We start from the raw sequence: 11182 nt of genomic DNA, 5'->3' as shown, positions 1-11182 counted from the left end.
TGGCTTCCAAACACATGGTCATCCTGACTTTCCAATTGGATATTCATGTATCTTCGGGATTAGCACCTTGATTGCTTCATATCTACTCATGTTGCTGCTAATCTGTGATGTGGCTAGGGGTGGTGATTTTGGATTTTTTGGTTCTTCTTCTTTGATTGTATGTATGTTAAACTGTCTGTATGTTAACAGCAAGCTCTGATACCAATTGTTAGGTCCGTAATCAATTATAGAGGGGGGGTGAATATAGTTTATACAATTAATTCGACAAAGTTTCAACAGAATCAACAGTTTTTATATTAACAGATAAAAACTTATTACAAACGTACTATCTCAAAAGGATAAACAAATATCCTTGAGAGCTGCTAGGTTATGCGAATGATATAACAATGTTCGCAATGCATATAACATGAACCTTGTATGTGCTTTATATAGAGCACAACTACACAATCAAATAAGGAATCATATTCTATTAAAATAAGGAAACTTATCCATGTATGATTGCTTCTGAGATAAAATCCTTCACCGTCTTGAATTCCTACTTTTCTTTTCCATATCGGATATCTTCTAAAGCGACAAATCCTGATGTCATCATTAACTGATCATCAAGTACTGATATATGTATTGATGAAGTCACTCTTCAGTAAATGCTGATATAAGTCCTAATATGAACTTATGATAGTTTCTTATGATATCATCAATTATATATAACAGTATACATGATTATTTTATCACAAACATATTATTTTTAGCTTCCGCATTAGCTGAATTTTTTATTATATTTGTATGTAAATATTAATCATTTTTAATAAATAAATTGCACCGCACCGCATTTTCGTGGTGTGGTTTATGCGGTTTTTGAGGTTACGCGGTGCGGGTGCGGTTTGGAAATTTGATCAAACCACATGTGCGGTTTGAGGAAAAAACTGCACCGCCCGCACCGCGATCACCCCTAATAGATATGTTAATTTAATCAGGGGGTTCAAAAATCCGTTAGAACATTAATCCAAACCGGACCCCGATAATCTGAACCAAGAAAAACTGAACCGTTAAAATCGTTGTTAATGGTTCGGTTAACCGGACCGCTTACACGTAAATGATTTGGTTGTGGTTTCTGATATTTTAAAATCGTTTAAATCAAATTGAACCGTTATATAGTAATATATAAATATTCTAGTATAAAATTATAAATTGTGATTTTGGTTATGTGGGTGTGTATATTATATTAAAAATATCACATTACTTTATAAATAAAAACTTGAATTATTTGTTAATATGTTATAGTTTTACTAACATGTGCATATTTATTTAAATAAAATTAAGGTATATGAAAGTATTATGTAAACTAAGTTTAAATAAAAGTAAATAATTGAGTTCAAAATGTAGTTCGGAACCAATCAATTATTTAATGATCCGATTTAATTTGATTTGATTTGATTTGATCCTAACATCTAACTGTGGTTTTATATTTTAAAAAACTATTAATAGGGGTTTGGTTAAAAAAACGAGAATATAAATCAAATGAATTCATAAACGCATCTAAATTTATTAAATTATTAAACAAACAGTATTTCTAATGTATAACCAAGTACGCATAATTAGCACGGCATACCATAAACACTAAATTTTATGAGTTTGTTATAGAGTTTGTGCTTATTTTGCGCTTTTGGCACACGTTAGAAAAACCGTTAAACAAAAGAAGAAATTGCGCTTTTGGCACACGTTAGAAAAACCGTTAAACAAAAGAAGAAATGTAATGTACAGTATTTTCCAAAGGCTGCTCCTGCTAATCACACATTCTAATATTCCATGGATCTGTAGCGATCCCTAATCAATCCAATGAAATCAAATTAGCAGGTCGCACTAACACACAGACTCACACTCGCCTTTTATCACACACACACAACAAACAACATAAATAAAACCCAGATCATTCCTGTCTGATGCTCAAGCATGGCCTTAGTAACAACAGCTGAAGTCTGCGACGCAAACCCACAACTCATCGTGTGCGGCGAGCTCCGCGCACTCCAACCCATCTTCCAGATCTACGGCAGACGCCAAGTCTTTTGTGGGCCCGTCGTAACTCTCAAAGTCTTCGAAGATAACGTTCTTGTTCGTGAGTTTCTGGAAGAGAAAGGCAACGGTCGTGTTCTTGTTGTTGATGGTGGTGGTAGCCAACGTTGTGCAATCTTAGGTGGTAATCCAGTTGTTCAGGCCCAAAATAATGGGTGGGCTGGGATTATTGTTAATGGGTGTGTGAGAGATGTGGATGAGATTCATGGGTGTGATATTGGGGTGCGTGCTTTGGCTTCGCACCCGATGAAAGCTAGTAAGAAAGGGATTGGGGAGAAACATGTGCCTGTTATGGTGGGTGGAACTCGGATTTTTGATGGGGAGTGGATTTATGCTGATACTGACGGTATTCTTGTTTCCAAATCCGAGTTGTCGGTTTGATGGATGACTCTCCGTCTGTCTGGGTATGTTTTTGTGATTTTCTGTTGTTATTTCTAGAATTTTCATGAATTTGTGTTGCTATAATTCATGTGATCTTGACCCCTTTTGGGTCATCTTTTATTTATAATATGTTGTAATTTTTTAGTACAAGGGGAGGGTGAGTGAGTATTCGGAAGAACCCTTTGTAGAATCATAAATTTATAATGATGATAATGATGAATATGATGATGGGTTGTAATAAATGATATGTTCTAACCCTTTTGGGGAATCTTTGGTTTTGATGATCTACTTTTTATGGTTTCTTACTTGTGTTTGATATTTGTAGTCTTTTGACTTATAAGGTTTCGATTTAGAATCAGTAATAGAAGGTGGATGCTTTATGATTTGATAACTGAATATAGAATGGTTTACAGATTTGGGTTGTTTTGTAATAGTTGAGAAGCAGTTGGTGTAGTATTAGATTCATTATTGTTCTTTCTTTTCAAAGAATGTTTATGGTTACAGTTGTAAGTTTATGATGATGATTACTTGTTACGGTCAATATATTTGTAGGGGTTTTGGGTGTTCTGATCTACTCTTCAGGTTTATTTACTTTGTGAATTGAGTTTGCACTCTCATGATTTGTGCTTTTGTTTAAAACAAATGATAAACTTCTTTGTGATCTGCAAACTGAATATCTATATGCTTACAAAGTTTAGCTGGCTTTCAAGGAAAATGAAAGGTATTTGCAGTATTATTGACAAAGAATTTTACCTCATTATCTAATCAGTGAATCTTTTGATTCAAAGTTTTGTTTTGCGAAAGTTTTGGATAAATAGATGAGTTTAGCATTTGCACTTTACGAAAGAACTTCAACTTGAAAGTGGTTCCTGTTCCGGGGCATCATATAATGATGGGTTGTTATAATTGATATAATCTAACCCTTTTGGGTGATCTTTGATTTAATGTTATACTTTAAATAGTTTGTTTCTTTTTGGTTTGATATTAGTGATCCTTTCAACTTATGTGGTAAGTTTCTGATTTGGAATTGATAATGAAAGGTTGATATTTTATTATTTGCAAACTTTTAGAATGATATACATAGTTGAGTTATGAAATTCATTGAAAAACTTTTATTATTCTTTCTTTTTAAAGAGTGTTTATGGTTAGAATTCTGAGTTGATGATTACTTTTTACTATCAATTTTTTGTGACCGTTTTGGGTAATCTCTTTTGATGATATATTCTTGAGGTTTATAACTTTGTGGATTATGTTTGTACTCTCATGATTTATGCTTTTGTTTTAAAACAAATGATGAATGGTTAACTACTTAGCTTATGATTGACAAAGAATTTATCTCTTATCTAGTTGGTGAATCCGATGATTCAAAGTTTTTTTTTTCTTTTTGCAAAAGTTTTTGGTTTAAAAGATGATAATGAGATGAGGACTTGCCAATGACGGAAAGAACTTAAACTTGAAAGTGGTATTCCAATTACAACGCATCAAATCGAGATGTGGGTTCTTTGTTGAAGAACAAATTATAGCCTCAAAGTATCAGATGGTGGTGTCCCATTTCTATGCCATCTGATGAAGAATTCATGTTCTTCGTATATGAAAGAAGTTACTGTTCGTTGGATCTTTCGGTGACCAAATTAGCCGGTCAAATAAGGACCAACATCATATGTGAATGTCACCTACACCTTTACCAAGTTAAATGCTTTTCCAAGTGAAACACTACAGAATGGGTTACACATGGAAGATACACACATAAAACGCGTTACACTTCCATTTTCTCCCTTTGCAAGGGCCATCATGTGTACACAAGTGAAGAGAGGAAGAAGAAAGTGAATAAGGAGAGTGGAACAAGTGCCATGAGAAAGAGAAACGTGGAGGTGGAGCTTGTAATAGCACGGGAACTTGTTAGATAAGCTTGATAAAATCTGCCTATAGCATGGCATGGCAAACATTTGCATGGATTGTTCATGAGAATTGAATAAAATAATGAGTCTCATTGGGTAATTGGAAAATCATTTACCCGGTTAAGGCAGAATCAAACAGAACGATACGTTGGGTATGTGAAAAATCATCTAACCCAGTTGATGTGAATAAATTCTGTGTTCCAGCCAAATAAACCCTTCCACCTAAACCCTATAAAAACATAGCAACTCTTGGACCTGCAGGAGTGAAAAGATCTATACCATCTCTTTACAACTGTATGTACAAGATATAAATCCACATATTCGTGATGAGTGATGAAAAGCCAATGTTCATCAAGATTTCACTAGATAGATCTCCAGCTGGTAATGGCAAAACATGATTACTGTTAATGGCAATAATATATCTCCTCTTGTTTGAGCTTGAGCAGGGGTGGAAGTCAGCAAGCCTGTCTGATTTAATTAAGAGCTCGGGTTTACGTGGATCTCCAGTTTTGCTAAACTGTATGCTCCCTGTACAGCCCCGTTAATGCTTATCATCTTTGGCAAGAAAGAAATGCTTAGTGTTTCATATGAAATGATTTTTTGGCCCCAACAAGTCGATTACTGATATTATGGATGATGCTGGAACCAGATTGCTGGATCTCGTATGGTTCTATGTTTAATCCAACTCAGAGATTGATTACAGATAAGTCTCCTCTATGACTTGCCATAGGGTTTTAACCTAGGCATGTATTCATTCTTTTTTATCCTACGTAATATACATCCAACTTGGCTAGAGAGAAAAAAAAAACCTAAAATTGGGATTCTGAATTAACACTAAACTTTATATAGTGTAGAACTTAAGTAATTCACTTTGATCTTACGATTCAGGAGTTTCAGGGCAAAGGTCTTGGCAGGCAGCAATTTCACAATATAAACTGTTCCAATTATAATCTCAATAGCAAAGGTCTTGGCAGCCAGCAAGCTCCGCAATTATAAAAACTGTTCCAAATATAAAATCTCAATAAAACAAACATTGATTTCTAATGTAGCCTCAAAACTTGAACATTCAAAGTACTTGATTAAACACTGAAAGTAAATAGAAGCATCTGAATGTGAGCAAAGAGATGATCTATTAAGCCTTGAGTCGGCCATAGAACTTCTGCTTCTCCTCGCTGGTCTGGAAGCGACCGTGTCCGAACTTCGAAGATGTGTCAATAAACTTGAGCTTGATCTCCTCAAGGGCCAATCGGGATGTCTGAGTCAGCAGAGACTGGCGCAGGGTAACAACCCTTTTCTTTGGTCCCACACAGCATCCCTTGATCAGCAAGTAGTCATCCTTAACCTCACCATAATGAGGGAAGCCACCCATTGGAGTAATATCTTTTTCAGTCCTGTTAGGAGATGGATACACACATTACATACATGTATTGGTTTCAAAGGTATTCAAAAAACTGTCAGATTACACTAAATTTAGATATGGCTTAATTATAACTTAGTCCTTAAAGTATTATATAATGTACACATAAACCCCTAAACAAAAAAATTGTATATTTTAAACCTTCAACTTTGAGATTTGTACACTTTAACCCTTTTTTTAAATTTTTACCGAAATCACCCTCGAGGGTTATAATGTTCGCAATTGTATACTTCAAGGGCAACATAGTGCGCATATCATTTTCTTATCCCTTTTTATTTATCAAAAAATAATATTATTTAAAAAAATGAATTGTATATTAAGAAGTGACAAATGTCCACAAATTAATTGTTATTTTAAGGATTTATTAAGTAATGAATTTTTATTTGATATACTACCTTCATTAACTTTATTTACAATTTTTTGATATTTTGAAAAAAAATCAATCTACACAATTTTTACTTAAATTATATATTACATACTATTATATATTATTTAAATATTTATATTTTTGATTTTTAAGATATAAATAATTTCAAATCCAATCAACTATTTATTATTATTATATATATATATATATAGGGCTGAGTTCTATGGAGTCCACCTTTTTATCGGAGTCCTCGGAGTCCATCTACGTTCTGCAAATAAAATATATTGTAAAACGTGTTATTTTGCAAAACATGTTACACAAATAGCATAACTACAACAAAATCATGCAAATCTCATATATTTACGGTACAATATGTATGTTCTGCAATATGTTCTGCAACATGAACATTTATGTTCTGCAAACTAAACATGTTTTGTAGAATATATATTTTTGCAATGTTCTGCTTGTAAAATGTATGCAATCTACAAGATTTTTGATAGAATAGTGATGTTTGTCGAAAAATAATATGTTTTGCAATATTTTAAGCTATATTTTACTTGCAGAACATATATGGACTCCGAGGACTCCAATTAAAGGTGGACTCCATAGAACTTTACTCTATATATATATTACTTTTTATGAATCCCAATAGAAATTTAAATTACTAATAATAAAAAATTCAAAATTAGAATATGATAAATTATTTAAATTAGTTTCTTGTATGAATTAATTAATATGATAAACAATATTATGATATTATGATAAAATTATTAAAGGGTTAAAGTGTACAAAATTAATAGTTAAGGGGCAAAAATATACAAAACTCGTAGTTAAGGGGCGAAAATATACAACTGTGAGGGTAATATTGGAAATTTTTTTAACAAAAGGTTTGAACTGTACAACACTTATAGTTAAGGGGTTAAAATATATAATTTTTTTGTTTAAGGGTTTATGTGTACAATGTGTTATACTTTAAGGGCGAGATTATAGTTAAGCCTTTAGATATACACCTCTTCCGACATTAATACATACATGTATTAGTCAAGTAGATTTCGTAGGATTTTCTAAGTCATGTTGACTACTAGATTGATATGCAGAATAGGTTGATTAATTGTAAATATAAGATGTCTTGTAATTATGTATAAGTGAAATAAAGTCAAGTGGCAGATAGACTCCCGTCGGATGATCTACAAGACTCCCGACGGATGACAAACATGGTCCCGGCGGATGATCAAATTCAAATAACTGTTGACAATGACAACACAATCACATGCGTTGGGTGTTTGTAAAAGGAATGTGGCAGCCTGTTAAGCAGGAATTTGAGAACAAAGAAGCATTACCATTTACATGCAATTGTGAATATATTCAAAGATGCTGGAATAGAGTAGTTAAGCAGCATGGAGTTAGACTAGATATGTTTTGTTTTATTATCCTGTCTTATTGTCATGTAAACTTGGTGATATATAAACCAAGTGTAACAAGTAGAACAATTAACTAAGCAAGCTTATTTTCAGAGAAACATATCAAGCTTTATTCTGTAAGCATTTCTCTGTAGTTTTGTTTGTTCAAACTTGTAAAGCAGCTGTGAGCTATTCAAAACTTCACAGAGTTCTCAATTTGATATATATATATATATATATCTGGTGGATACTTTCAAATCCACCAGAAAATTTTAAAAGCTTGTGTTTTTATTACATAGTGTTTTGATTTCTATCACTCAATTATTGTGCACCATTACTAATGAAACACTGTTATATTTATCAAGTTAGAACATTATTTAAATTTGAAAAAGTAGTCAGAATTATATTCAACCCCCCTTCTGTAATTCTTGTTGTACTGTTAGGGAATAACAATTGGTATCAGAGCAAACTCCTGAAGTACAAAGAATGTAAATATCACAACAAACAACAAGATGAACAAAAAGGATGTTGGAGTGAAGATCCCATTTCTGGACAAAGACAACTATCACCACTGGAAGGTGAAGATGCACCTACATCTTCTTTCTCAAGATGAGGCCTATGTGGACTGCATAGAGAGAGATCCTCATGTACCAATGAGAGATGCAACTGGCAATGAACCATCTGTTCTAAAACCATGGCATGAATGGTCAGACCCTGATATTGAACAAGTCAGAAAGGATAAAAAGGCCATGAATATATTGTTCAATGAAGTTGATGGTGCTATGTTTGATAACATCATTAACTGTAAAACAGCCAAAGAGGTTTGGTACACAATCCAGATTATTTGTGATGGTACTGAGCAAGTAAAGGAGAACAAGATGCAGCTACTGATTCAACAATATGAGCATTTCCACTGTGAAGAAAGTGAGTCTCTCACTGATATTTTTAGTAGATTTCAAAAGCTACTAAATGCTCTGAAGTTGCATGAAAGAGTCTATCAAACAAAAGACTCTAACCTCAAGTTCCTTAGATCTTTTCCAAAGGAGTGGAAGCCAATGACAGTCTCATTGAGAAACTCACAGGATTACAAGGAGTTCACCTTGGAGAGACTGTACGGTATCCTGAAAACCTATGAGCTTGAAATAGAGTAAGATGAAAGGATGGAGAAATGAAGGAAGAAAGGAGGGTCCATAGTACTGGTTGATAAGTGGCATTTTATACCACTTAGAATGTCTTATAATGGCTTGAATCGATGTCTTGAAATCAAGTATTTTGTGTATTTGATGCATTTTTCTAGTGTTGGTGCATTTCAGGGTATTAATTGCATTTCGGGAGAAATTTCATCAAGAATAAGCCTTGGCATGTGTTTAGCATTGCAAGTGGGAAGATAGGAGCAGATTGCAGCGAAGAAACGGAAGAAAAACAGTGCAGATTCCAGAAGGGGATAAGGAAGAGCAAGGAGATAAGGAAGAAGACCATTTTAGCACACCGCAACGAAGAGGAAGCATATTTTCTTTTGATTCTTATTTCGTTGTGACGTTGCATGTTAGTTTTCTTTACTTTGAACCTATTTACTCTTGTGATGTACTCTAGTTTAATATAAGTAGTTTTAGTTATTATTCTATTGTGTGTTATTATCATGTTTTCATATGAACCCATGATGACGATGAGTGCTATCATGGGCTAATCGTGATCATGGGGTCGTAACGGATTTGCTATGGAATTCTTTAGTTGATTGTTTAATTCTTTAGTGTGTGATGATTGTATGATATCTAGTATTGGTTGTGCTTATTCGTCTTATGTGCGTCGCGAATATATAAGATAGGGTGTTAATCTCTTGTGAATCGACGGTGGATCTTGAGATTTAGAACTTGCCATGCTAGCATAGGTTCATGTGCGAGTATGCATGATTAGTGGATAACTCTAACCATTTTATTCGCCCTGCGTAATCAAAAGGAATAACTTGTGCTTAAATCGTTATGTTGTCAATTTCTGTAGACATATAGGGACTCAACATAATTGATGCCTATTCAACTTCTATCTTAATTGTGGATGTTTGGTAGAATGATATTAGTACAATGAAAGTTGGCTCAGTTTCGTGTTATTCGATTAATATCATCAATGTTGCATGCTAAGGGTAATAACAATGACTATTGAAGGAAGTAGTAATGAAGTTGTGATCTCATGAGTGTTTTAATATTTTTAATTCAAGTGTTAATTAAGTGCTTAATTCTCATAGTTAATTGTAGTTAATAATTAGTTAATCAAATCTAAGTGTTATTGTCTTAACATTGAAAAGTAATCATACATTGGTGAGTGAGTTTAATTGAACATAATTAGTCTGAGTCTCTGTGGGAACGAACTAGAAAGTATTTTATATTACTTGCGAACGCGTATACTTGCGTGTGTTATTAGCGTGTGTTTTCGCCCTAACAAGTTTTTGGCGCCGCTGCCGGGGACTCGGCGTATTTGTTTAGTTTATGTACTTACCATCATTGGTCATTAGGACTCGGTGATTAAGACGTGTTACTTATTGTTTCCGGTTGTGTTTCAGGTACTTTAGCGAGCGTTTATGCAAACTCGTTCTCGTACTCGCAAGAGGACTTTAGATACGGCTGAGGAGACAGACGAAGTTCTTGATATTCCGGAGAAGATAGATTTTGAAGATTTGGATTCAGGAAGTGAGCAGAAAGAACCATTAACCATGGGTGATCGTTTAGTTCCGGCAGATCCAGCTCTTATGGACTTTTCTCGGCCCAAAATTGATGACATTCAGTCAAGCATTCTTCATCCGGCTATTCAGGCTAACACCTTTGAAATCAAGCCGGGCACTATTCAGATGGTGCAGAATTCTGTTTCTTTCGGAGGTGCTGCGACTGAAGACCTCAACATACACATAAAGAATTTTGTCGAGATCTACAGTACTTTCAAATATAATGGTGTGACTGATGAGGCTATCAAGATGAAGCTTTTCCCATTTTCTTTGAGGGATAAAGCTAAGGACTAGTTACATTCTGAACCATCTGGGTCTATCACTACTTGGCAAGATCTTGCGCAAAAGTTTCTGGTGAAGTTTTATCCAATGGCGAAGACTGCTGCTATGAGGAGTGCTCTTACTCAGTTTGCGTAGCAACCTACAGAATCTATGTGCGAAGCTTGGGAGCGCTACAAGGAGATGTTGAGAAAGTGTCCACATCATGGAATTCCTGATTGGATGGTGATCACTAGTTTCTATAATGGTTTGGGGCCCAATCTCAACCCATGCTCGATACAGTAGCTGGAGGCGCCTTGTGGGCCAAAGGATATACTGAGGCTTATAATCTTATTGAGACTATGGCTGCAAATGAGCATCAAAACCCAACTCAAAGGATGATGTCTGGGAAGGTAGCAGGTATTTTGGAAGTTGATGCAGCTAGAGCTATTACAGCGCAGCTCTAAGCGCTGTCTATGAAGGTCGATTCTCTAGCCACCTATGGAGTCAATCAGATAGCTATGGTCTGTGAGCTTTGTGCAGGTTCTCATGCTACGGATCAGTGTTCTCTTGTTAATGAATCTGTTCAGTATGTGAATAATTATCAGCGATCGCAGCAGCCTGTGCCAGCTACGTATCATCCTAACAACAGAAATTGCCCAAATTTCAGCTGGAGTA

The 11182-nt window shown here is 34.6% G+C and overlaps 1 protein-coding gene and 1 non-coding gene across 2 annotated transcripts; one reads left to right on the top strand and one right to left on the bottom strand.

Annotated features, from left to right (window-relative positions):
- Positions 1 to 1767: 1767 nt before the first annotated feature.
- LOC141712933 (putative 4-hydroxy-4-methyl-2-oxoglutarate aldolase 2) lies at positions 1768 to 2752 on the top strand. The gene has a single exon (XM_074516064.1). The coding sequence runs from the start codon at positions 1951 to 1953 to the stop codon at positions 2449 to 2451; it is 501 nt and encodes a 166-aa protein (XP_074372165.1). The 5' UTR covers positions 1768 to 1950; the 3' UTR covers positions 2452 to 2752.
- A 7878-nt stretch (positions 2753 to 10630) lies between these two features.
- On the bottom strand, positions 10631 to 10737 carry LOC141715789 (small nucleolar RNA R71). Its single transcript, XR_012572538.1, has one exon. It is a non-coding gene; the product is annotated as a small nucleolar RNA R71 (small nucleolar RNA).
- Between the last annotated feature and the right edge of the window lie 445 nt (positions 10738 to 11182).

This window comes from Apium graveolens, chromosome 3 (genome assembly GCF_009905375.1).
Source record: "Apium graveolens cultivar Ventura chromosome 3, ASM990537v1, whole genome shotgun sequence".
Lineage (NCBI taxonomy): Eukaryota > Viridiplantae > Streptophyta > Magnoliopsida > Apiales > Apiaceae > Apium > Apium graveolens.
Note: the sequence above shows the minus strand (reverse complement) of the source record. Positions and strands in the feature narration are given on the sequence as shown.

Coding starts and splice junctions, on each gene's coding strand:
- LOC141712933 (XM_074516064.1), top strand. CDS start 1,951: ATGGCCTTAGTAACAACAGCTGAAGTCTGCGACGCAAACCCACAACTC.